This window comes from Branchiostoma lanceolatum, chromosome 9, assembly GCF_035083965.1.
Source record: "Branchiostoma lanceolatum isolate klBraLanc5 chromosome 9, klBraLanc5.hap2, whole genome shotgun sequence".
NCBI classification, from domain to species: Eukaryota; Metazoa; Chordata; class Leptocardii; order Amphioxiformes; family Branchiostomatidae; genus Branchiostoma; species Branchiostoma lanceolatum.
In genome coordinates, this window is record NC_089730.1 from 12,353,661 (window position 1) to 12,381,305 (window position 27,645).

General features: G+C 41.1%; 3 protein-coding genes across 8 annotated transcripts in view; 2 read left to right on the top strand and 1 right to left on the bottom strand.

Annotated features, from left to right (window-relative positions):
* The first annotated feature begins 13 nt into the window (after positions 1 to 13).
* On the top strand, positions 14 to 19,088 carry LOC136441728 (ribonuclease 3-like). Of its 2 annotated transcripts, none has more exons than XM_066438170.1 (33): positions 14 to 130; positions 504 to 1,777; positions 2,101 to 2,280; positions 2,842 to 3,076; positions 3,462 to 3,609; positions 4,107 to 4,267; positions 4,624 to 4,704; positions 5,056 to 5,142; positions 5,700 to 5,786; positions 6,070 to 6,141; positions 6,259 to 6,340; positions 7,094 to 7,171; positions 8,998 to 9,167; positions 9,679 to 9,803; positions 10,139 to 10,192; positions 10,304 to 10,349; positions 10,702 to 10,730; positions 10,855 to 10,933; positions 11,417 to 11,524; positions 11,759 to 11,897; positions 12,130 to 12,190; positions 12,440 to 12,499; positions 12,703 to 12,802; positions 13,048 to 13,221; positions 13,734 to 13,778; positions 13,891 to 13,944; positions 14,172 to 14,275; positions 15,101 to 15,206; positions 15,818 to 15,962; positions 16,264 to 16,346; positions 16,530 to 16,633; positions 16,971 to 17,110; positions 17,766 to 19,088. In XM_066438170.1, the coding sequence occupies exons 1-33, from the start codon at positions 119 to 121 to the stop codon at positions 17,963 to 17,965; spliced, it is 4,623 nt and encodes a 1,540-aa protein (XP_066294267.1). In that variant the 5' UTR covers positions 14 to 118; the 3' UTR covers positions 17,966 to 19,088. The 2 variants fall into 2 exon arrangements, with proteins under 2 accessions (XP_066294267.1, XP_066294268.1); XM_066438171.1 differs by having other exon boundaries at positions 15 to 130; positions 2,866 to 3,076.
* Positions 19,089 to 19,718: 630 nt separating this feature from the next.
* Positions 19,719 to 21,907, top strand: LOC136441731 (zinc transporter ZIP3-like). Its single transcript, XM_066438177.1, has 2 exons — positions 19,719 to 20,322; positions 20,650 to 21,907. Exons 1-2 carry the CDS (start codon positions 19,935 to 19,937, stop codon positions 21,210 to 21,212), a joined length of 951 nt encoding a protein of 316 aa, XP_066294274.1. The 5' UTR covers positions 19,719 to 19,934; the 3' UTR covers positions 21,213 to 21,907.
* LOC136441729 (fibroleukin-like) overlaps positions 21,906 to 27,645 on the bottom strand; it is a 45,420-nt gene continuing 39,680 nt past the window's right edge. For all 5 annotated transcript variants that reach the window (XM_066438172.1, XM_066438173.1, XM_066438176.1 and 2 more), the window contains exon 8: positions 21,906 to 25,845. In XM_066438172.1, the coding sequence (XP_066294269.1) occupies positions 25,169 to 25,845 (677 nt within the window). In that variant the 3' untranslated portion in view covers positions 21,906 to 25,168. The remainder of the gene's footprint in view (positions 25,846 to 27,645) is intronic.

Sequence of the window (27,645 nt, forward strand, 5' to 3'; positions counted from 1 at the left end):
GTTAAGTGGGGGTCATTACAGGTCATGAGACTGGGAAAATGGCGAATTTTCTGGGGATGAAAATTTCTACAATGATTATTTTGATGTTTCACCTCGTTTTTACCTAAACCTCTTCAGAATGTTCCCACAGGTAAGTGTATGGTAAACGCTGGTGTCATTTGTCGGTATCTATGGGGCGTATTTTACGGAATAAACGTGCAATTCGGTCTGTATTTTGAGTCTATTTGCTGACAAAAGAGCTTTGTTTCTTTCTCGTTTAGACCCCAGATCTAGACTAGAGCAGAGCATGATAGGAAGTTCGTTAACGTTTCTACTTCGTGTTATGGGTGCATTCATGGACAGGATAGTAGAAAACATTTAGATTTTGAGACATGGAGATCGATCAGTCGATCTGATGATTTTCATGAGCTAGTTGCATTCAAGTTCAAGTACACTATTTGTTTTTCATCACTCTTAGCTTGCCAGTAAAGCCATCACCACCAGCCTTGTGTTTGTTCCCTCAGGGTCCCGGCCAGGGCGGGCAGCCCCCACCCTTCAGATATCCAGGACCACCAGGGATGTTCCCACCAGCACAGGGGCCAGGACCAAGGCTGGGTCCCCCCAGGGGCCCACACACAGGCCTCCCTCCGAGGGCAGGGCCGCCGCAGGATCATCGTGGGTCCTTCCTGCTCCCTCAGCAAGGGCCCTTTGGGGGCCCGAGGCCAGGTGCACCATGGGGACAGCCACCCGGCATACACACTGGTCCACCTGCAGGTCGGCCCATACTCAGACCTCCTCAGTTTAGCCCGTCGCAACCACGACCCGATTTTGGGGCGCCACATCCAGGATTTCCACCTCCAAGAGGACCAGTTCATCAACACAGACCACCAATGAGAGGACCTCCACCCAATCAGGGGCCAATGTTGAGAGGACCTTCAACCAATCAGGGTGCAGGCTTCAGACTTCCACCACCCAATCAGGGCCCACCATTGAGAGGACCACCACCCAATCAGGGTCCACTATTGAGAGGACCACCGCCCAATCAGGGCCCACCGTTGAAAAGACCCCCAGCCAATCAGGGCCCTCCATACAGAGGCCCTCCACCCAATGAGGGACCTCGTATGAGAAGTCCTCATCCTCCGCAACAAAGACAACCTTCTCCGTTTAGTTTTCCTGCTTCTCCATTTTCAGAAACTTCTCCTAGAGGATCTTCCCAACCTGTAACTCCGCCCACTAGTGTGCCTCGTCCGATTCCCCCTGCCAAGGGATGGGGCGGTGGGGATACAGGTGCCACGGCGTGGGGGACACCCCCTAAGGGAGGAGCATCATGGGAAGGGCTGTCAAAATCTTGGGGGGATGATGAAAAAACGGAGAGAAGTGAAGAATTATGGGATGTAGACAAATCTGGACCAAGCAAAGCACCAGTGGATTGGGGTGAGTCAGGGCCAAGCAAAGTATCGTGGGGAGTAGAGGAGCCTGGACCAAGCAAACCAGCATTGGGGACGGATCAGCCTGGACCAAACAAAGCATCATGGGGGATGGAGGAACCTGGACCAAGCAAAGCATCATGGGGCATGGAGGAGTCTGGACCAAGCAAAGCTTCATGGGAAATGGACAAACCTAGCTCAACATGGGGATCAGAGACCTCCAGGTCTTCAGGCAGATGGGATGAGGGAGGTTGGGGCAGCGTAAAGGGTGGAGAGAAGTCCTCGCAACCCGGTAGGAAGCGAATTTCTTCTGTGGCATCTGATGAGCGAAGGCAGAGTGAGCGTGGTGAAAAGAGACGGCGTGACTACAAGTACGTTAGCTCTTAATCAATGTCATGTGTTGGCATTGTTCTCTAATTTAGTCTAAAGTTGGAGTGAGGAGTTGAAGCTCTCTAGCAGATTCAATTTGTTTGAGTTATTAAAAAATATTGTTCTGATGCCAGACTATTTGAGGCAACATCCATCCATAACCACACTCATGAACTACTAGTAGTCTTGTACAGTGGTAGAAATACTTTTTTCCAGTGTTCTGCAGTATTGCAGAATGTCAAATTTTTTTTCTGCAAGCCAATTCATGATCAGACATTACTGTGTCTGCCATCAGCTATTGAATTTAATCATTGACTTCTTCCAGAGATGATGACTGGGGACAGTGGGATCCTGGGTCAGTAGATGTGCCCACTCCTACGGCCACTACCAAGGAGGGGAGTAGTGACAGGGACAGGGAGAGAAGACCCAGCACCAGCAAGGGGTGGGGGGACAGTCATCCTAAGGAAAGTTCCAGAAGGAAGGAGCATTCAAGATCCCCTCCCAGGTAATGTTCACTACAGCCTTAGCTTAGTTTTTAAACAGCCTTGTTTTGAGATTTAAGATTCATTTATGTCACATATAAGTGGTATCTTTATCTGTATAATCGTAATAACAGCCCATCGGTGTAACATACCTGGTAAAACATTTCAAGCTCTTGAACTCACTGGCAGTGATGCTCTCCTCAATTGTAATTTACAGGTTTGCAAGTAGCAAAAATCTGCTTTACACTCATTTTCATTGACAGTTGCCACCATTTTGGGATTCTGAAACCCTCCGGTTGCCCTCCAATGTAGGCCAGGCAATTCCAGGCTGCAGTACTATCATTGATCACTAGCCAGTGCTTCAGTACCACTAACTTCCAGAATTCCAATGAAAACATACCGGTAACTTCCTGATATGAATAGTGCTCAATAACAGCATGTAATGTTCATCACCTTTAAAGTTTTATCACCTACTTACAATGTTTCCTCCACATGTCCTGCAAGTAAAAATGTGAACCTGTTTGTATTTGCCAGTGAAAGAGTTATTTCTGGGTTTCCAATTATTCTATTGTTGCTGTGCTCAGCCATAGCTCTTCTGTCAAATGTAGGCATTCCAGATCCAGCTCCCCTGCTCCCAAGAGGTCCCGTTGGGAACACATCGACAAGGAGGTTGTGAAAGAGAAGGAGAAGCCGATCTGGGAGTGGCTGAGTGGGGGGTCAGAGCAGGACAAGGGTGAAGACGATAAAACTAAGAACCCCCCTTGGGTCCGATGCTCTCCTGGGGACACCTATTATGACAACAGCGCCTCTCAGCAATGTGTAAGTTGGCTAAATTTTTCTAGTATGTGTGAGCATATTTTGTTGTCTCAGCACAAGCTTTCAGCCTTACACAGAAGATGTAGGTGCAGTACTGTGAAATGTCTTTTTTTCTGAGCCAAAGTTGTCAAATAGATAGCTTCCTTCAGTGTCGTGTGCTATTTTTTATTTGTACCTAATATCTACATGAAAGCATTGGTCAAGATCATAGTGGTACCGTTACAGAGGTACAGTTAGGTAAATATTCTGTACTTGAAGTCTTTTCTCCCAGAATGGCTTGAGTATTGTGGCCTCATGTGTACCTAATATCTATAGGAAAGCATTAGACAAGATTGTAGTTATACTCAGTTAAAGAGGTTCACGTAAATGTTCCTTCTTTCTCTCCCAGAATGGCTCAAGTGTTGTGGCCACAGACAAGCTGAAGGCCCTGTACAAACAGTTTGAGGAGGTGCTGGGCCTGCGGCAAACAGGGGCCATGGATGCCAAGCCCCCGCGGGAAGACGCCCCCGAGCCCGAACCTCCGCCCGAGGATTCTGGTATGACAAGCGGCAGTTTCTCCTCACATATGCATTAGGTAAATGGCTGTACCGATGAGTCCTGGTGTCACCACACATCCCACACAATGTGCCAGCCTTCCTACATCACTTGTCCAGTATTTGCTATTGTACAACCTTAGATGTTCAACTGAACTTAAATAAAGGTTAAATAAAGGTTGAAAAAAAAAATTGTATTTTACCTGATGATTCAAACTTGCAAAGAAGGAAATGAGTAACTTAAACATTGCAACGTTCTTGTCTATTGTTGGCAAGTGTGAAATGTAAAAAGTCTCCATTTCATGTGAAGTGTACAATGAGTATGATCAATTTCGTGTTAAATGTGCCAAGCATAACAAAACTGCATGTGATGAATGAATTCTTCCTCTTGTTTTAGCTGCATTATGTGCTATGCTATACATACCATAAACAGTGTATAATTATGGGAGTTTTAAGTGTGTCTTGATTCTCCTACATGTCGTCTCTGTGTTGTTCTCCAGAGTCAGAGGAGAGCACTTCCTCTAGCAGCAGCGAGGAAAGTGAGACGGAAGACACAGAAAATGATGAAGAAGAAGCAGAGAACATCATGGAGGAGCTGCGCAAGAAGAAGGCTCACCCTGACAGACTGCACGAGGAGCTGTGGTACAATGATCCAGGAGAGGTGTGTTGTTTCATTCCCCAGAAGGCTCAACACAGAATCAGAGAGAAATATCATTCATTCAAATGTAATTATACTCCTACATACTCATAGAGTAAAGGAAGAAATGGGGAGATCACTGTTCTAGTAACCACATTTTTTTCATAGGTAGCCTTTTGGAGATGTGATTACTTGTGCTAAAATGGAGTTTCAACGTTGTCTGAATTTTCTAGTGTTTGTCATTTTCTCCTTTGTGAGTTTGGCCTACGTTGTATCCTAGTATCTCATCTCTAGTCCTAGAACTAGTCTACATGAAAGGATAGCTCATGCCACTTTTACTGCAAGCTTTATGACTTTCTTTCTTGGTTGTGTTTTTGAAGATGAATGATGGCCCCCTGTGCCGGTGCAGTTTAAAGTCCCGACGGACAGGTATCCGCCATAACATCTACCCTGGAGAGGAGGTAATCTTTTTCAGTTACTGTAAACCCTTAAAACTTTCAAGGTGGTTTTATTTTTGTGGTTTTGTACTAATTTGTAGTGACTTTGACACCGAGAATTCTTTAATTAGACTGCAAATATTTGTATATCCTTGTGTAACTACTGTACTACAGGGCTGTTTCAACCGTGAATTTAAAACACTGCAAAAACCTCCTTCTTTCTTACCATGGAATAAAACCACCACAAGAGTAAACAAATTTACTATAACATTCCACCATGTGTCTTTGTTCCAGAAAAAAGTTGTTAAGAGAGTTATTAACATGGCAGTAGTATGACATGAAGAGATTTTGCATATTTTTCTTTTTCTATTCCAGCTGATCCCCAAATGTGACCCCTACACCAACAATGCCAACAGACTGCACCACTATCGGATCACCATGTCACCATTCACCAACTTCCTGGTGAGATAGCACTTCAACATTAAAACCCATTCGTGGTAGAAACTATATAGCAACCACAGAAAGGAAAAATGCAACAGCAAATTTCTCAGACTCAAGCATGCTATGATTCAGGTTTATCTTAGATGTGACATCTATTACTAAATAGATTGGTCTGCATATGCAGTATATAAGAAAGAAAAGATGTTCTTTGCAATACTTTGTTCTTTTATATCCTTTTACTGTGATCAATTTTTGTAAAGGCAGACATGTTCATGGTGTTTTTTTGTTAGCGGTGAACTCTTTACCACAAACTTAAAATCATCGCAAAAATCCGTTCCATTGTGTGACTGTAGCACTACTATTGTTTCAAACGCTAACTCAAAACCACAGCAAACACTCCATTTTCTCCCTATCGCGAAATTAAATCCCCGCGAACATTTCTGTATTTACAGTATTTGAGGGATGTAAGAGCAAAAGGACCAAGTTTATTGTCAAAACAAATTTGTAAATACGACATTGTGTTTGGATTCAGAAAATGGATACATTCTGTGACAGCTTTGTCGATTCTTGTGTTCCAGACGGACCGCCCCACAGTGATCCAGTACGACGACCATGAGTACATCTTTGAAGGATTCTCCATGTTGTCTCATCACAAGCTACAGAATGTGAGAGGCTCCTCTCTTCATGATAAAAATCTAACAAATAAGGATATTTCCAATCATGATGTGTGACCTAATTGTCCAGAAATGCAATGGCTGCTACCTTACTATTGCAGTGGCTGTGGCATGAAATACTTTTGTGTTGAACATGAACTGAAGAATAACTAGTGTGTCAAGAACATAGTCATCACAGAAGCATGAGTGGATCTTCTCTTAATAATACATGTAAGTGTATAAATCTTAAGGAGAAACAAAGTTGGTTAATTCTCTTTTCTTTTTTCTGCTGTAGATTCCAGACTGCAAACTCATCAGATTCAATATTGAGTACACCATCCATCTGATCGAAGAAAAAATGCCAGAGGTGAGTGTAATTTTTTTCATAATGTTACCTCTAAGTTCTTGACAAATCTTTATTGTTTGCAATTTCTTGTGTACCCTGTCACTGTCTTTGACATCTCTTTATTGTTGTTTGTTTCAGAACTTCTGTGTGCATGGACTGGACATGTTCTCAGACTTCCTGTTTAATGACATCCTGGAGCTGGTGGACTGGGACCGATGGGGTAGGTCGTAGATGGAATTGATGAACATTGTTATGCCAGCTGGATTTAGTGTTCTATTGTGCCTTCATCTGAAATCAACATCTTAATGCTTCCATTCAGCAAACACTGCTTGAAATCACCAGAACTGTGTCTATGCATTGAAATATCATGTTTTGGAAATGCTGTCTTGATAACCTTCTTTCATACACATCATGAAAGGAGCAGTATGTGTATATGAATATACATATAGAATACAACACGGGGTATTCCGTATCACCCGAGGTACCAGCCCGGGCGATCCGACCAGCAGGAGGGCTGGGATCGAGGGCAATGCGGAATACACCGTGTTGTATTTTATTTATGTCATACCCACCAAAAAAAAAACACATTTCAATGCAAAATGGACCAAAAGTGGAGAAAAGTTGGTGTCCTCGAACAAAGAATTGTAACAGCCACAATTCCAATGACCGAATCCAGTATTCAAATTTTCCACAGTGGCGCAATACGCACATACGAAATGCATTCTAAATATTCTATGGAAGCCTGTGTGATGCAAGTAGAACCCTGTGTGATATGGAAAATTATGACACGATGCGGAACACCCGTATCAAACGTTTTGATGGCCCAGGTATGACATAAATGTATGTACATGTGCATGTAGGTACAATGTAGGTATGAAGCCACAAAAATGGAAAGTCCTGTGGATGAAACATCAGTACTGTATATTCATAGTTAGATACACAATGATAGATGTTGTCATTGTCTTCCCCACAGGTCCCTCCAGAGGAGATGGGAAGAAGAAGGGCTGCAGCAGGTTCCACTTCATGCCTCGCTTTGTCAGAAACTTGCCTGGTCAGCAATCATTCATTCTTTGATTTTAGAACAACAAAAACTGATTGTTTGTCTCTTACATACACAGTGTTACCCTTTTGTGATGTAAGGCAATGTTGCTTGCAATATTCTCCTTGCTCTAATTTTTTTAACAGTTGGGCCACACCAATTTAATTAGTTGGTTCTCGGAATTGCCGCTTCCGAAAAATCGAAAATGAAAAAAAAAAAAAAAATTGAAAAAGTATAAAGACTAACAGCTCCGCTACTGAGGCGTTGCCAAAAAAAACCTGCAATCCCAATAAGAGTTGCTAGAGGGCTCTCTTGTTACAAGCCAATCAAAACGCTGGAAATAGTCACATGATATAGAGGAGCCAATCAAAGACTTGATGAATGAGCTTTGTTTATTTATTTTGGAGTGTAGCCATCTTGGAAGGAGGTATGGAGTAGTCAGAATTACGAACTTCAGAAGCCTGGAAGATTAAGCCATAGTTGAAGATCTTTGCCATATAAATATCGTTGGAGAGAGACCATAACTTGCAGTGTCCATAATGGCAGTGGAGAGAGACCACACAGTTCGGTAACATTTGATCGTAAGGATCTTTTTGGGGAACCAGAAATTTGGAACACATGTTGCAGTGGGAATGAATAACGGGTGAAAAAAAACTTTGGTCAGCGCTAGAAGAGGATTAAGTCAGCTCTACTCTTGAATCTTGTACAAATGGACCTGGCATGAATAATAACAGTAGGCAGGAAGATAGTTCAGTGCTGAATAAAAGTCAGTTGGACGATTTTGAGAATAAAACTTGCGTTGCCGTATACTTTTTTTGCTCCTGTTTTTTTTTTACTACAGTACAGATGAACAGAAACCTTTCAGGGCAAAATCATCCATACTTCTGGTCAAGATATTTTCTACCATGACCTATATTTTCTGTTGAAATACTGTCCCCTTATGATGTGTATTATAGCACATTAAAGATGTGTTAAGTTAAATTGATTCTCTTCTTGTTTACTTTTTCCCAGTAGATACCACACATTTTGTGCATTATATCAAGGAGGTTAAATTTGATTATATTTAACTTTAAACATTTTCTTCCTGTTCAAAAAATTTTAAAACTATTGTGAAGGCCTAAGTGAAAAATATTGGTATACTATGTGCCTCCAGAAAACTGAACCAACAGTTACAGAAAGAGACAAATGTGAATTAAGGCTTCTCTAGCTTGATTTACATGTAGGGTTGTTTTTTTAACCTTTATTTGGGCAGATGACCTACTAGTAATACAATGTCTATACAGAAAGTTCTAATGTTATATGTTTGTACTTCGTTCAGGTTTTTTGGACTCGGTTTTGGACTTTCGGGTATTTTGGGCTTGGTTCTTGGATGTTGTATAGCTCCGAATGAGATCCAGTGAACCGGTATCCACCCCTACACCAAGGCGCGTGTATTCATTTCATGTTTTTCTTTTACACCGGCCCTGGATCCTCAAGCTTGATTCAGTAGGGCAATTTTTTTTTTTTTTTCGCCCTGTCGCTTCATATTTTTCCTGAAAAAATCCGAGAACCAACAAATAAAATTGGTGTGGCCTTATCAAAAGAAAAAGGGTGCCTTTGAACCAAAAGTATAGTGAATTGATCAGACAGTACTGTACAAAATATCTAGATAAATGGTTTGTTTACAAACTTTCTCTTTCCATAACTTCCAGAAAAGACAAGTTCAGTTAGTGAAACTTACATGTTGTCTCTTTATTTGAGGTCGAATTGTAGAAGTAGTAGAGTTGAAAGATATCTTTTTCATCCATCCCACTATTCATTCAGCCATATACATGTACATCTTTGTTTTGTCTGTACAGAGAATGGAAAAGAAGTCCTTGCCATGCACCAGGTTCTGCAGTACTTACAGAGGAGTAACCGGCCGCTGGTGGAGGCCTCAGAGCTGGCCCTGCTGCTCCAGCTGGAGGAGTATGAATGGCAGAGATTCGCTGAACAAACCAAGAACATGATCGTCACCCATCCTGGAATGGTACATCCCACTTCGATAGCATGCCTCAGAAACTATACATACATTTACTTCTCTGTCAGTGTTCCTCTTTATCTTTTTTTTGAACAAGTTTGCTAAAGTGCAAGGCCAAAAGACCACTTCAAGGTACTGAACTACTTACTCAATTGTCACCACATGACAAGATCCAAAGGTCTTTTTAAGGTTATGGGTTACATGAGTAGGACTGGGACAGCATGACCTCTTTCTAATTCATAAATATAATGATTGAAACTGGCCCAATTCACTAAGAACCTTCATATCATATTATATGCATACTCTATGCATACTCCCACACCTGGTTAACTTATAAAGCACACAACATTTATGAATGCTTGTATAGTTGGGGTACTTACCATGGAAGGAAATTCTTCTTTATGTCTGCCTTGCATGACAGAGGAATTTTCTGGTATTAAAGCAATATGTGGAGGATATTTATTTTCTTGTACCTATGAGCCAATATTAAACATCCCCTGTATCCCTGAATCTACTACAGAAGCCCTGTTCAGTTCGTGTGGACCAGCTGGACAGAGAACAGCTGAACCCAGATGTCATCAGCTACCCCGTCATCGTTCACTTTGGCATCAGACCGGCACAGCTTAGCTATGCTGGAGACCCTAAGTAAGTCAGAACCGTGTGGCCCTGTTGTACAGTACATACATGTAAGATCAGGCTAGGTAATTTTGGGTCCTGTACAAATCAGAATTATTTGATATTTGACTTCGCATGGATAAGTAATGCTTTTAAATTGAAAGATTTTTGTATTATGTTTGTCTAACTGCAATATGTTTGTAGGAAAACTTGTATCAAGTTTGTTATGTTTAAGTTATAATAATCTGAAAGTTATTGAAAAACATGTATTACTGGTAGGCATAGTTTGTTTGATCAAACTTTCGATTGAAATGGCAAGGATTGTATTAATTTTCTGATCATGTATTGTTTTCCTCTTGTTTCAGATACCAAAAGTTATGGAAGTCATACTTGAGATTACGACATCTTCTTGCAAACAGGTACTAAGTTATCAAGTTGTAGTGAATTCTTATGCTGATTAGAATGGCAATTAGAGTGCTTTTATTTCTTGTTCGTTCATAGTGACCTGATCAGCTATTTTCTCTTTCCAGCCCAAAGGTCCGGCCCCAAGACAGACAGAAACTCTTCATACGGGAGGTTTGTTGTGCTACTTAAGACTTAGTACAAGACAGTTGCTGCTATACAGGAAGGTTGCTTGTTGAAACAGACAATTCCACAAAGTTCAGAACAAAGAATTGCTGAAAATGTAGTTTTGAAAGCTTAAAATGACAATTATTAACAACCAAAATTAACAACATGGACACCCAAACAATGAGTGGAACTGGAAAAAATGCAAAGATGGAAGCAACCCTGATGAAATGTCAGTAAGTTATGTATGTATGTATGTAGTAACATTAGATAAATTGTACAGGAATAGGTATCATTATTAAATTGTGTCACACCAAGATTTACTTCTGTCATCAGCATTTTCCTTTGTCATTTCTTTCAGACTGAATTACAAAAGATTCGGTCCAAGAGGTGAGTGTGTCTAACAATTTCTCAATTCAAGGATGATAAGATTTTGTATTATTTTTTGTCTCCACAATTATGAACTTTAACTGGGTGTCAATTCTTATCTTTTCTTTGTCTTTTCTCCCCTCAGTGAGATGCGGAGAGAGGTGACAGTTGAGCTGAGTAGTGAAGGGTTCGTCAGGACAGGTATCCGGTCTGACGTGTGTCAGGTGAGAATAACTCTTTAGTATCCCATATGTTCCTTTTGATGATCATCATATAGTTCACCATACAAATTCACATGCAAAGTTAGGGAGCCAAAGGTGAAAAAGTTTTGTATGGTCTTCTTCTACACTTAATGAGATATTTGTCGTGACATTTGGACCATACGCCCAAGTGGTAATCATTACTTTGATGTATTGTTTTAGATACTGTAAATGCAGAAATGTTCGTGGGGATTTAATTTTTCAGTAGGGAGAAAATGGAGTGTTCACAGCGGTTTTGAGTTTGCGTTTGAAACAATAGTAGGCTACAGTCACACAATGGAATGGCTTTTCGCAGTGGTTTTAAGTTCACGGTCAAGAGTTTACTGTGAAAACCGCGAACATAAAACCATCACGAACATTTCTGCATCTACAGTAGGTCACACAGCATTAGGTGGCTACTTATCCAGATAACCATGATTCCCTGTAATCCTGTACATATTTCCCCAGCATGCCCTGCTGCTTCCTGTGCTAATGCACTACCTGCGGTACCACGCCTGTTTGAACGAGCTGGACCAACTCCTGGGCTCCAAGTTTGAAGACAGGTCCCTGTTAGAGGTAGGCCAAATCTTTTCAAACTGATTATAAATAGAATGTCTACCATAATTTGTACATACATGTACATTGCGTATGGTGTTACTACTGGATAAATCTTTCAATGTGCGTCTCTTCAGCATACTAGTTTGGCGGATTGTAGAATGGCATTTGTACACCAATACTTTTGTGATTACATCCTTAGAACCTGGTGTGCTTAAGATTTCATTCAAATACAATTGTTCTATGCTGTTATAGCTTGCCCTGACTCATCCTTCTCACCATCTGAACTTCGGTATGAATCCGGACCATGCCCGAAACTCCCTGTCAAACTGTGGTATGAGACAGCCAAAGTACGGGGACAGAAGAATTCACCATGTACACACTCGCAAGAAGGGTAAGAGTTAATGAAAAGTCACATCTTTCTGCTATGTGGATAATGTGCAGGAATTTTCCTCATTAATTGCATACTCTTAATAGCAGCAACAAGGCTACATATATTAATACTTATTGCTGTCCTGATGCAATACCATATTCCCCAACACCGATTTTTTTCTTTCCATTCATGTCCATGCTTGAATGTCCTAAGTTATACATTTTGAATAATTTTAATGATTTTTTTCTTACAGGTATCAACACATTGATCAACATCATGTCCAGAATGGGCCATGATGAGGAAACTCCATCTCTGTAAGCCATCTTGGATATCTGATTTTAAACAAGACATAAAACAAGAAATAAGATTGGTTGATTTTCCCAATGCTGCCTTACTGTTGCTGAATCACAGGAGTGTAGCCGTGTTTTGAGATGTAGGATAAGTGCCTTTGAAAACGTAATACCATCTCATATCACATGATGACCATTTACAAAATCTACCCAGTCGCTTGAGTAACTGTTGTAATGTGTATGATAGCCAGATGTGCTTATGTTTGTACCCAGTATCAACCACAATGAGAGACTGGAGTTCCTGGGTGATGCTGTGGTGGAGTTTCTCACCAGGTCAGTCTTATCAATTCTACTGTCATGTTATTGTACTAGTTGTGAAAATTGTACTTTTTTATAGGTCCCTTGTTTAACTTTAAGATTCTAGGCCGATTTTTATGGATGATGATGGTGGAATGTATGTAACTTTGGATATCAAGTAGGAAAATGGATTTTCATTTCAGGAAACACTGCTAGAAATCGTCTTTGTACCTTTTCAGTTCCCATCTTTATTTCATGTTCCCTGACTTGGAGGAGGGAGGGCTGGCAACTTACAGAACAGCCATTGTCCAGAATCAACATTTGGCTGTTCTTGCAAAGGTACGATCCTACATGATGATGATACATGTACTTTGTCCACATCCTGTGATGAAATTATGAAATTTGTTTTGCAGTCTTGGAACAAAGGAAAATACAATGTGATGCATGTTACAGTGCTATTTATAAGTCCTTATTGATATACATGTACACATGTATAAGCTAGAACTGGTGTGTTACGCCTAAAGGCAGTTTAACAGTTAGAAAAAAAAAGTCATGTACATGTATATTTTGTGTCCACCCTGTAGAAGTTGCGGCTGGATGAGTTCATGTTGTACGCCCACGGGCCGGACCTGTGCCGTGAGTCGGACCTGCGCCACGCCATGGCTAACTGTCTGGAGGCCCTGATCGGTGCCATGTACATGCAGCAGGGCCTGGAGGAAACCAAGAAACTCTTCTGTAGGCTGCTCTTCAGCGACGAGGTCAGTTCTGCCATTGTCTACTCACACTGTCACTTTTCTTTCACAGCCAACTACTGTAAATTTACTTTTGCTGTATGTTGATGAAGTAACAATCATGTTTTATATATCAATGATGCTTATGCATGAGTTTGTGTGACTTTACCATGTTTAACCTTTTTTTCTAGTTATTGTACATTAAGCTCTTGTTAGTTCTGCTAGTTCATTCTAGTAATGAGTGGGAAGAGTGATGGATGTCACTCGAAATATCCGGAAGTAATATCCATAATTTATCCAGTAGTAGAGTTTGAATTGTACATGAGTAATTTTGCAGTGGTTTTATTTCGCAGTAGAAGAGAAAAGGATGTTTTCACGTTGTTTGCAGTTTGTGGTTGAAACTATTCTGTTGTACAGTAGAATTACAAAACACATATTTGCATTGTTATGATTTCATTGGGAAAAACACTGAAAATAAAACCACTGCAGATATTTCAAGATTTACAGTATGTCTTATATTTTGTTATTGCTTCTTTCAGGACCTTCAGGATATATGGTTGAACCACCCAACACACCCACTACAGGTAAATCAGTTAATTTTTATGATTTTGTCTGGTTTTAGTTGGTGATGTTTTGTTAGTACTGTGTTTGTGTAAGTGATGACCTAATACAAAATGTTTTTGTTTTGTTTTGCAGCAACAAGAACCAGAGGGAGACCGACACCTGATTGAATCATCACCAGTGCTGAAGGTTTGACATTACATTGTGTTTAGATTGCCTTCTTTACTTCATGCCCATCAAAACACTACAGGCAAGACATACCTTGTGCTACAAAATGTACTTCTAGCCAATGGAGTCAGAAGACAAAACTACCTTGCCATGCTTGTGTCCACTCTTTGCCAACCAAGGTCTATGCTCTAAGTTAGTTTTACCTGCTAGAACATGCTTTAAGTTGATATGAATGTGTTTTATTATAGCGGTTGACAGAGTTTGAGAGTCGATGTGGGATGGAGTTCAAACATGTTCGCCTGCTGGCCAGAGCCTTCACACACAGGACTGTAGGCTTCAACAACCTTACGCTGTAAGTTCAAGTGGTCGCACAAAGCACCATAGTCAAAGCTAGTCCAGTAAAAGGTTTCGGCTCTGCTCAGAAAGTGTGGCGAGTAGATTGCTGGAAATAGAGGTCAAGCTTTATAAAGATTTTATACTCCATTTCCACACACAAAGTAATTGCTCACCAACAAGCTTTTGATCAGTCCTCCATCCTTTTCAAGTTGAAATGACCCAAAGCTTATGACCCACATAAGTTGAAATGACCCAAAGCCTATGTAGGTCCTTTCAACTTGAGAAGAATCAAAGGACGGTTTAAAAGCTTGTGCAAACATGTGGGTCATAGGCATTGGGTCATTTCAACGGGAAAATGATTAGAGGACTGATCAAAAGGTTGTTGGTAAGCGCTTTGCTCTGTGTGTGGAAATAGGGCATGAAATCTTTATAATGTCTATTACCATCACAGATGAACTTTCATTGGAAAATTCAGTGGGTCAAGCTCTGGAATTGTAAGTAAGGAGGAAGTTTTGTGGAGTGGGATTCGTTGGGAGGGGGAAAACATTACAGGTACAAAAACAAAGACAAGAAACACATTATTGCATTAGTTACCGTGTATGGATAAAGCCTCAGCTATCTGTATTTAGATAGAAGTCCTCAACATTTGGTTGAAAGATTGCATGCAAGATACTTAACCTTTGCTGATCTCTACAGTGACTGCCAAGGTAACAAATGTCATAACAGACACTGTAAAAAAAAGTATCCTAATCAAAGGATCATTCACAGGAAAAAATCTTCTTTTTTTCTCATTTTTTCAAGCACAAAAATTAAAAAGAAAGTTTGTCTTTTTCCACCACAGAGGCCACAACCAGCGTCTGGAGTTCCTTGGAGACTCGGTGATGCAGATGGTGTCATCAGAGTACCTGTACAAACACTTCCCTGATCACCACGAGGGACATCTGTCTGTGAGTACCTGCTTCCTGCAATACACACATTACACTCTTTGAAATGCAGTTATCATCCTCCAAATGGAAACTATTACATTACTGTTTTTGTCATCTGTTTCCTACTGCTTTTTCGGTCAAAACAGTGGTTTTTCATCACATTCCCTAAGAAAAAAAGGACTGTACAATAATATTCAGTAGCTAATCTGTAAGAAGTTTGATTAGAAAGAAATTTTATCTGAGAGTAGATAGGTATTGAAAGAAACAGAATGATAACTTCTATTACTGACACTTACTGATAAATAGTTTTCTTTTTTATCTTTGGATGTGATGAGCATCTTGATAGCCTGCACTTGATAAAGGCAAAAAAAGATTAAGAAAACAGCTTTACTTGCTCATTACCTTCACCGAGAAGGTTATATTTTCGGTAGCGTTTGTACGTATGTCTAGATGTGGATGAACAACATAACTCGAGAAGGCCTGGATAGATTGTATTGATACTTGGTATATGGGTAGGTCTGGATGAGACCTGGAGATGATTAGATTTTGGGCCCCCCAGCTGCTTGTTTCGTTACTGCAGTGAAACTTCCTGTTTTGAAATCTCGTTCTCAGTATGATTGTGTATGTTCCAGCTGCTGAGAAGTTCGCTGGTGAACAACAGGACTCAGGCGCTTGTTTCTCAGGACCTGGGCATGGAGGAGTACATCATCTCCAGCGACAAGGCACGGCAGGGGAAACTGTCCCTCCGACAGAAAACACTGGCAGATCTCATGGAAGGTTTGTAGGGATGAACTGTGAAGAAGTTTTACAACTAGCAGTGTCAGCAATAATTTTACTGGCTTTTTTACATAAGGTACAGGAACTAGTAGGCTGATCAAGCACAGTCCTATGTCACCACTTTAGTCATTTGTGACTTAATCTAAGCTCAACAGTTTGTGTAAGATGTCTGCTCTGTTGAGAGATTTGAAACTACATAAACATGTACAAGAAAATATTCAGAGCACAGATGTAGTTGAGTTGTGTGAAGTTTTTTAGTTATTGATATTTATGAATACTTGTTTCTCTTGTTCCACTCTAGCCTTTATGGGTGCTCTGTACGTGGACCAGGGTCTGGAGTATGTTTGTGTCTTCATGAACGTCTGTTTCTTTCCAAGGCTAAGGGTGAGTAATGCTTGTTACAAGGCTCAATGTGACTTTAAAGAAGCTATGTGTGTCTTGATGCTCAAGAATCAGCCAATAAGGTGTCATGAACTTAAATGTTAGCCAGGCATACTGAAAACAGGGTTTAAACCAATCATGTCTAGAGACATCTGAGCTAACCAATGGCATGAATTGTTTCAACAGGAGTTCATCATGAACCAGGAGTGGAATGACCCCAAGTCCCAGCTTCAGCAGTGCTGCCTGACCTTGAGAACAGAGGGCAAGGAGCCGGACATTCCCTTCTACAAGTCAGTGTTTCTTTCCTGCAGATTTATGCATTACTGCCAGGATGGATGATAATTCTTGGCTATATTTTTTAAGGCAAAGTGTAATGTTTGGAGAAATGCCTGAAACATGGGTTGTTGTAGACAGTATGCCTGCTCATCATAAACTCAACCCTATGTATGAATGCACTATTCATCTGTGTATTGTGTTCTTCTTGTCTTTGATGTATTTTTTTCAGATGTACCTAGTGTTTGAAAATATCATCAAAACTTTTTCTGAACTGGAAAATACTAGATTGCAATATGTCTTGCTATACACAGAAGCAAAATGTTTTTCTAAGTTTATTTTTTTGTCACATAGAATCCTGGACAAGGCTGGCCCTTCCCATGCCAGGAAGTACACTGTGGCTGTCTACTTCAAGGGGGAGAGGATCGGTACGGGAGTGGGGTCCAGCATACAGCAGGCCGAGATGGCAGCAGCAAGGGACGCTCTCAAGAACTGTGAGTTACTCAAGATAAATCATAGACACAATGGTAACATGGCATGCGAAATTGTGAGGCACTGTACAGATATTTGATTTGTGCCTGACCTCTTGTAGCTAGTCCACTTGAGGTTATGTTTATTCAACTTCTATACTCTTTTTCATGAGGGCTGAGTGCTAAGCAGAGAGAGCAGTGTGTAATTGTCTTTGATTGTTTGGTTTGAACAGTTACCTTTGAATGTGAATCAAGCACTTGCTAGGCTATTGCACCAGTCTGTGATGCATGTTGAGGGGTTTGTGAAAGCTGTGATTTTCAATCTTGGTCTAGAATTGACACAAGTCTACTACCAACTGAACAACACAAGATACACTGTAAATTCGGAAATGTTCGCATGGATTTCGCAGTAGGGAAAAATTGGAGTGTTCACTGTGGTTTTGAGTTCTCGTTTGAAACAACAGTATCGCTACAGTCACAATGGAATGGCTTTTCGCGGTGGTTTTAAGTTTGCAGTAAAGAGTTCACCACCAAAACCGCAAACATAAACTACCACTAACATTTCTGCATTTAACAGTTTATGCACATTCGAATGCCCCAGAACATACACAACATCCTTAGGAAACATCTCCAATTGTATATGTTTAAATTGAAGCCATGCATTCTTGTTGTTCTCCAGACAAGTTCCCCCAGCTGGCCCACCAGCGCAGGTTCATGGACAAGAAGTACAAACATCTGCGCCGCATCCTGGACATTGAGGAGGAGAGGAGCGGGAGGAGGAAGGAGGGAGGGAGGGACAAGGAGAGGAGGAAGGACAGAAGGAGAGAGCCAAAGAAGAAGGGGAGGAGACCAGAGAGGGGAACAAGTCTCCAAACTTGAAGGGATTCGTACTGCAGCAATCCTTGTGTTGGATGATAGTTTAACCATTTCCATAATGTACATAAAGCTAATATATTTTCTCTTCAAAGAAGGGCCACCTAGAGACGGAAAATAAAGAAGGGAAGAGGATACAAAGACAAGAGGTGTCTACAAGAAGATCTTAAACAGATCTATAGGAGGAAAAAATGCTGCAAAAACATTAACTTGCTGACTACATGTACTTGATACTTCTCGCTCCTCCTTGAAGAGGAGATGCTGAAGGAAAATAGGTCTATTATATAGACATGTCAGAGCTGTTAGGGGCAAATGTTAAACTCTTTATCAGTGTTACAGGGTGAAAGACACTCTACATTCGTTATGATGTAGATAAGAGGTTTGTTCCTCTGTTTCAGATCTTTCATGCCAACTACTAGTACTAGTATAGTACATTAGCCAAAAGGCTTCAACTTGAGTTATGTGTCCAACTATTACAGTCATCTTCCTGGCCGGATGACTCTTCATGTGAGCTGCAATATAAGTAGTAACTTAATGATAATGCCATGGAAATGTAGAATTGAAATGAAATGTTCAAAATAGTGCCATGCTATTTTATGAATGGGACAGTGCTTCTGATACTTTGTAATTTGTATGTGTGCATTTAGGGCATGGTATGGCAGTGAGCAAGGTACATGTATTGCTCTAAACCAATATGACTGGGGATTGATTTCGGACCAGATTGTTAATGAAGGCATCTTTTTGCAATAATGATGAAGGGATGGACTGAAAAAAAATTTAAGCTATTGAAGCCATAATAAAGCCTGGATTTCAGGTTTTAGCAGTAAAGAGGATCTATGAGAAGTGTGAAAGAACATGATTTTGTTCTAAATGTCACATGAAGGAAACCTGCAGTATTACAGGCATATTGGTCAAGTGGCCAGTATGTATTAAATTCATGAATGAAGATGCCAAGCTTAAAAGTTGCCATGTAAAGTTTAAGTTGCATGAAAGCTAGTCATGTAGCACTAAATATGTTAAAAGTTTCACAATACTATTGGAGATTCCATTTTAGAGAGAAATACAAAATGTATGTATCAAAAGTTCAGTCAGCAAATGAATTAAAGAGCTCAAATTGCAGAAACTGCAACCATGTTTTTTTGTATAATCTATCTTTGTGTGTGTGGTTGTGAATATATCTGATGTAACTCGACATCTACAAGAAGGTACACAAGCTTTAGATCTGTCATGCATTTTCACCAGCATACATTACAACTTGAGATTTTGATCTGCACTGCCTGTACTAACCGTTGATTATGTCTCTTTTCTGGACAATTATCATCTACATCTTGGATTCTTGCTTTTATTGTTGGAAATAAGAGATTGTCCTCATGAAAAATATTGATTGATACTGAGTGTAGGGGAGTCCAGTTGCGGCCTGATAATGTTCTGTAACAGCTGGTGGTACAAGTGGTGGTCGAGGGCACTTCACCACCACTTTAACCACATTAACAGCTGTTTGTGGGCAGACTGAATGTAAGAAATTGTTTCATGGTTTTTTTATTTTTACAGACCTGAACATGTGTTTGTGATCACAGAAACTTTTTGAACAGGCGATCCCTGAGGCCATAAAGCATACACTTAACCAGATACATTTCTTTTGCATTTCAGATAAGAAGTTTTAATTGCAAAATTTCTATATGATCGAAACAGTTTTTCAAGTCCTAATCAAGGTCCGTCCACACCTTGAAATTACTGAAAGTTCCTGGCATTATTAGCTCTTTGGATATCTTTGCTTCATAACCTATTTCTTTGAAGAATCATCCTAAACTAGAAAATTTGGATATTCGTTTCGATATGGGTGCAGGCACATATACTGTAGCTAACGTTATTTGTTTAACAAGGTGACGTGACACAATAGTTAACTGCAGGTAGCACTGTTGAAAAGCTTGTAGACCGGATCCTACTACAGCTGGGACACACATAACGTCTAGGAATGGACCCGACGGGAGCTAAACTTGTCAGCCTTACCGCTGTTCTTATAGGCAAGCTTGTTTTTAACTTGCTTCCTCTAAAATGTATGTCTCGTCGGTCCTCTGGCGGAGACTCTGAACACACCTCAAGCGCGGGACACCACGGCCGGACGGTGACTTTCCTCAACTGTTTCGCGGGAGGCGTTTTTCTGGGGACATGTTTTTTGGGCCTCCTGCCCACCGTCAGGAAGAAGATGTCGTTGCTTCTGGAGGCGCGGAACTTCAACCCTGACTACCCCGTGGCGGAGTGCGTATCCGTCATGGGCCTGCTGTTGTCCATCCTGGTTGAACAGTTCGTGATGACGTGGCGCTCGTACGGACAGTCCACGGTCTTTGAGCTCAGCTTTCATGGTACGCAACCTTCCCTTACTTTGTTCGAAAACCTTGAACTCAAACGTTGAATGCAACCAATGAGCAGATTTAGTTTTGTATTAGTTTGTTAAAGGGCTTTAAAGCCTCAGTGCCCTGAGCCATTGAGCAGAGTTTATGTAGGATTATCATGTGACAAATTGGATAGCTTTTGCCTGACTATTCTTTATATGTGCCTTTTTAGATATCATACATCACGAGTGTAATATGATTATGGATTACACTACAAAGCTGTTTCTATGCGATGATTTTCTGGTGCAGTCATGAATAGTATTCACAAGAAAATGATTCGTTCGGGGTTCTTTTCAGGTCATAGTCACTCTACAGAGGAAGAAGGTATCCTTGAAAAACCCCGGAACAAGTCACCCTCGTCCCCACTGCAGATCCAGCGTCACAAGCCAGATGGCGACTCCTTCAGTATCAGACCTTACGCGCTGCTTCTCGGCTTGTCTGTCCATTCTGTGTTCGAAGGTCTGGCTATAGGACTCCAAGACAACGTAACTCTCGTTCTTAAGATCTTTGCTGGGATAGAAATTCACGAATGCCTCGTGGCGTTCGCATTAGGAGTGAATCTCGTCAAACACGGCATGGCAACGAAAACTATCATCAAAGTGGCGATCCTGTTTTCTTCCATGATTCCGCTCGGTATCGTTATAGGGATGGGCGTTCAGAGTATCAAGAGCTTCGGTGGTGAAGTGTTGGGTGCAGTTCTCCAAGGATTCGCTGGAGGGACCTTTTTGTACGTGACCTTCCTGGAGGTTCTAGGTCAGGAATTCAACTCCAGAGACCGCAAGGTGGCGAAGGTCTTATTTGTAGCGACTGGGTTTCTACTGATTTCAATATTGACGTATTTCTTGAAGAATCATGTCTGACTCCGTTTACTTCTTTAAGGGTTGAGGTAGTTGGGTAGAACACGACTCGCTCCCAGCACTGAAGCAAGTCACTGACCCATCATAGTATGACCACGCAAGCTTAAGGATACAGCTAATTATCATTCTTCATGCCTTCTCTATTTACTCACATCAGTGTATGAAGCACTGAGTGCCTTTTCATGGTATATTGTATATAGCATTGTTACTAAATTTGTCAATTAGTAGTGTGTGGATTTTAGACATATGTGCAGTGCATACATATTTTCTGTCTGTAAACTTGCCTCTCTTTCAGCTGTTGTTGGGAAGAGAACAATATCCGATGGGTATTCTTTAGATTATGCAAAGGTTTTGTTCATTATATGGCTTTGATTTCGTGTCTGATTTTAATTTGAGGCTAGAATTTGCTCAGTATACAATGTCAACTGAACGAACAAGCTTCCCACCACGTACTGGTGTCTTTCCTTCTGTCATAGACATGTGCAATTTGAAACTTTATCATGTATTCCAAATTGCACTATTAAAATTTGAATTCAACAATGTTCCTTGTCGCAGAGAGATTGTACAAATATATATCAATAGATGATACAAATGTTTTTGTACTTTTTTGTACCCAAAATGTTCCATCCAAATATATATGATCCCATAATATTCACAATGAAGTCAGACAATGAAAAAACAATAGACACACTGAGATTCAAATCACTATAAGTGTTTATTCATATACTTGACACAGAATGTTAGAAGGAACAGATGGCGTAAGGTAAGGAGCCATACTGGAGATTACGTGACATTTTTTCCACCGTGTAAAAATGTTCAAACAAGCTGCAACAGGCTTTTTCATTGGTCAGCCATGCAGAAACAACACAACACTTACAAGTCGAGATAGAGGAGTTGAAATATATTTCACCAATCACAACAACATGTATATTGTAGGGCCCTCAAAGTTAGGTACTACTTAGAACATTTTTTTCATCATCCCTTCTCTCTTCATAAGTGCTCTTTTGATATAGGCTATCTATTCTCGCTAATCTGAGGAGATTTGGTATTATCAATAGTATAATTATAGCTTCGTAAAGAATACAGTATATTACACCAGAGCTTAAAAGTAGTTATTTGACTAATTCGGCTTCCGGTGTCTATTGAATGCGACTTCAAAATCGGTAATGTGTTGTGCTTAGACGACCATATCTTGAAAAAGATTGTGGATTTCATTAAAAAAAGGGTTTCCAAGCCTTTTGAAGTGGTAGTTTTCCTATTTCTGTGACAATTGAAAAATAGAAAACCGTCCTAATGTTTTTGCCAAACAGTGCAAACTTTGTATTGAATATGTAAATTAGGATGGATTACAGTAAAAAAAAAACTTGCTGATACATACAACCGTCAAAAGTAGCAGAACATAATTTCCATTTTATTGTTGCCAAACTGCGCCGCTTTTTACTCCATGTCTGGGAATCCAGGTGAGCTGTTCGCTCACCCTTCATCTCCCGACACGTCATCAATATGTCGTCACATCTCGTGACGTCATCACTCTGCGTGCTTGTACAATCCTTCAACAACAAAAAGCTGCAAGTTTTTGCGGAGCCAACATTTTTTACGCAAGAGCACCTGATTTCACTGTGGCATGATTACGGGAAATCACAAGCAACATGTTGCAACAATTTTTCTCTTTACACACGTCAGCATACTGAATATCTACATATGGTAGACCTGCAAAATAGATCTACTTGAGCAGAGTCGAAATAGCGCTGTGGTACATACAAGTAACACTTGTCTTGCGTACGCTGTTTGTCTAGAGTGAGCCTTTCTAGAAAAGTCAATATATTCATTGTTCCATATTGCACTACCGTGTTTACTTCACATGCCTTTGCTACATATATTATATTGTACTGGGATCACATGACATCGTGGGGAGTGTTTCTGGTCAATCAGGATAGTTGTCGAGGGAACGGGTACACTCGTCAACTTGAGTAAAACTTTCGAAAACCATGTGTTGAACCATTCGTAAAATATAACCAGACTGTAATCAAGGGCCTAGAGTAAGTGTTTCTGGAAACAACTGTTTGGTGGTGAAGAAGCTGGTATAAAGGACGATTTAAAAAAATGTTTTAGCCATTTCGAGGAAAAGTTGGTCAGAGAGGTGTTGAAGTTGGTTGGTTGTTTTAGTGGATAGAAAGTAGAGGAAAATTGTACATCGAAAGCCGAGGATTGAATCGTTGCTTCTCTTGGCCATACGGCTAACTCCATAAAAACTGTCACCACACAAATTGTGGTTGTCCTTTCCCATAACGGTCACAGCTATGGACGTTGGAATGGAAATGGTTTCGAGTTTCCTAAGTCCTTAATAAACAACAATGTCTTTCCTTCGTTCAGAGGGAAAACTTCAACAATCTGCAGAACAAATTTCCCAACGCTGTAACTTCGGATCTGTACAAAAGTTCAAGTGAACTTCCCCACGATAGGTCATATGCGACATAGTGCAGAGTAGAAACTCATGTGATACAAACGCAACCCGAAAGGTCACAAGAACACCAAAATTATCAACTATTGGCACCCTGTTCATACATACCTATACATCATACATCTTCTATACCAATACCATTTTTTTTTGCGATTGTACTGACATTCGATTGAATGTTGAACACGATAAACGCCTCCTTTGTTTCATTCGCTTCAGACATGCCATTTTCAGTACGCGGATTTTGTGAGGAACCCCTCGGCATGCACATTGGTCGTTCGGCTAAAGTCTGTACAAAACACTACTATACATATATAGTAGGGCCAACGGGAGCATTTCATGCTTTGCTTTGTTACTGTTCTTCAACGATATACAACAAGGATGGACGGTACAAGAGTTTCAGTCACGTTCAAGGTCAGAATGAACACACAGTTACGAGACTCGGCAATACCTAGAGTGTATATGTCCCCTACTCTATTCACGGCACGGTTTAGGTTCCCTTCGTTACAAGCTGAGCTTTCTTCCTTCCGGTAAGATCACTCGGACGTACGAGGGAAATTGTTCCCAGGTACGTCCCTTTATAACAGACCCTTAACATTCTTTCTACCAGTCTGAAGTAGTTTATGTCTTTACACTCATTCCCATCATATATAGTGCATCAATAAATACTCTGTGCAGCATTTGCCCTTTATCACACTATCTTCAACCTATTGTGATAATAATTTCCTCATTTTTGTTCCATTTGGGTTAGTCATAGTCATACCACGCTATCGTTACTAAATATTACCCGCCCCAGTCTAACACACCTTACAGTCTACAACTCTTCCCTTCTACCCTATTTAAACTCTACACACTGCAGATTAGACTGGGTACGGTGACTTACACAAAGCCAGAGGACAGCAATGACAATTTTTCACCATCTTCCATTCCTTTTGCCTGTCGTTAAACGATTGTCTTGCGTTTCACGTAGCCCCTCGCGTGTCGAGCGGAACATCATGTTGTCGTGAGAATACTTAGGTCAGTGCTCCTGAGGTGGACATCAACGTCCTACTCACTGTAGGACGGGAACGCTTCTCTACACATCAAGAGAGACAGACACTGTACAGTTCTTCTTCTCTGGTACAACCATCTCTGATATCAACGAGTATCACATGTTTCGTACAATCTCTGAACTTCATCTGTATGTGGAACTCAAATTAGCATCACTACTTATTTCATTCTACAAAATCAAGTGAAATGCGTTTTTTTCACAAGTAATAAGAAATGAGACGTCTCTCTGATGCCATGTTGGCCCTTGGGTTGAGAGGTCATTGTCATTTGACCACGACATAAAGTTGACAAAGTATATATTTCACACAGACGCAGTTCAGGGATGACACAGAATAAATCTGATCCCCAACAAAACTGTAAACTTCTGTCGCTCTTCTCCGATTCTTTAAAAGTCTTGTTGCGTGCCGTGAGTTTCCGTGCGGTTGATGAGTTGTTCTTGTCCTGTTGTCCTCTAGTTTTGGAAGTCAGCCGGCCTCATCTTGAGGCTGACGGTGCGGAGCGAGAGTTTGTCCTTCCACTGCAGCCATATGATACCGTCCCACTCCTTGTAGCTGCAGCTGTGGTGGTAGACGCCGTTCAGGTGCGCGTCATAGCAGTTGTTGTACCACCAGCCCGACTGCCATCGCTTGGCGCAATTCCACTGTCGTGTGGCCTTGTCGTTGTTCTGGTCGTACGTTGAGAAATACATGTTGTTGTGATTGGAATAGACCGGGCGCGCATTCGTCAGGGCGTCCCCTGCACTCCCCGAATAAGCCCCTAGGTGGAGCCGGTACTTGTGCTCCTCATCCTCCACCGTAAAGTTGTTATACTGCGCCCAGACGGAGTTGCCCTCCCAGTCGGACAGGTCGACTCGTAGGATGTAGTGGCCCTGGCTGGTCAGCATGTGGATGTTGTCGTTCCCCAGCCAGTAGTCGCCGTCGATGTTGCCGAAGCCGTGCTGGTACTCTGTCCAGTTCCGGTAGAAGGTGACTGCGCCGTCCACACGCCTCTGGAAGACGGTCCAGCCCCCTCCGGCCGTCGTCATGTCACAGTACACCAGGATGGCCTTGGGCGCGCCCTGCGGGGTGATGTAGTACACGCCGCTGGTCTGGGTCCAGTTCTTGTAAATCTCCGCACAGTCGCGGTAGGCTAGAGAAGAGTATCGAGGGAGAAAAACAGATTCAAACAGCAAAACATCGGAAATTGTTCGATGCCATTCGCAGATGACACAGCATGAAAACACAGTAGTTATTTCTACCCTGGATCATGTGACCTTTTAGCTGAGTAGTTCCGGTGAGGTCATCAACTAAAAGGTCAAAATGCTCTAGGGTAGCGGTTATTACCAAGGTCAAGGCGGAAGATAATTGAAAGTCCCCCATGTGTCATCTCTTGTCTTTACTGTCTTTTACAGATTCATTTCTTGTCTTTTCATAATTGCAAAGACTGGCCATCTTTTTCCCATTTCGGCATTATTTATTTGACTCAAACTTTTCAATCTATTCGTATTCAATGTATATCTAAATGTAGAAAAGAACTTCAAATATCTTCTTCGCCTTGGGTATGCCTAGCTTGACTCTGTGTCAATAATTTGCATGCATTAACGACTCATATATTGTAAAGCGTCATTCATAACATGCGCGGGTGTATGACAGCAATATGTTCCTCTGACTCTGTATTGTTGAGTTTTATTTATAAACGCCAAATACTATCGACGAGGTTCCCTTGTATTGCTTTGTTTTTCTTATACTTCACTTTAGCCTACCTGCTTACAACCTAACAGGTCAAGGGAATCTCTCATATCAATTTTTATATTTCAAAGACGCGATAAGTATATAGCAATGCTAGGCTTCTGTAGTAATCAGCTTGTCCACACTAAAGGGCCTGGCCAGTCACAACAAAATCAAGAGGTACATGAAAACAAATCGGCCCACTGATGGCAGTTGTAATTGTATACATGCTGCATCCAATCTGCACGAGTACGTTGCAGCACAGATTATTTAGATAGTCACAAACACTGTATCTGTATCTGTACACCTTTAGCCAAGGCTCAGCGACTGTGTCGTCAGCCCTATTACATACCGTATTCACAAATCAACATTCCAAGCAAAATGTAGTGACTTACACACGCTATTTGTAAGTCTACTTGTATGTTAACTCCAAATAATATGTGTTATCAACTTCATTTAATTATACGTACAATAAAAACAGCCCAACATGTTGGAGTATCAGTGCACTCCAAGAAGGTTTTCGCGGTAGGATTATAATGCACATTCTACACGTTTCCAAACATGGTCATATGAATATCTTTATCTGTGATCATATAGATGTCTAGATTCATCTGTGTGCAGAGAGCATATCGTACGTCTGTAATAAAGATAGGAATATGTGTCCGTTGTGTCCGGGAAGGCAGTATGATTCCTAATCACATTAATCAAGACTCGGCTAAAATCTTATTGCTCGTCATGTCACTTATGCTGTAATCATAGAGGACGGCGATCGGGCGCATTGTCTTGTTTCTGTTTTTTTGTAGTTCAGTCTCGGGAGTCTATGTTGTTGCAACTCTGGAAGAGTGGCTTCTGTTGTTTGTTCGATGGTGAGAATTTGTGGCAAATACTATGATGTCCCGTGTAATCGGTGGTGTGTACTGTGTTGTGCTGTAATCAATGTGTACGATTACATGGGAGCTCACAGTGTTTAGATATTCATAGCCACTGTATCTGTATCTGTAAATCCTTAACTAAGGCTCAGCGACTGTGTTGTCACCCCTATCGCACACCGTATTCACAATCAAGCTTGGTTTGCAGGAGGTCGACTTGTCCATATGATCACGCTGTAGCAAAATCGAAGCTTGTGTCATGCGACATCGATTGCATGCATCGACCTCCGGTCTGGGAGTGGAATGGTACTGCGATTTTCAGCAGACTTGCAGAGGAACCCATGCGGGGCCTG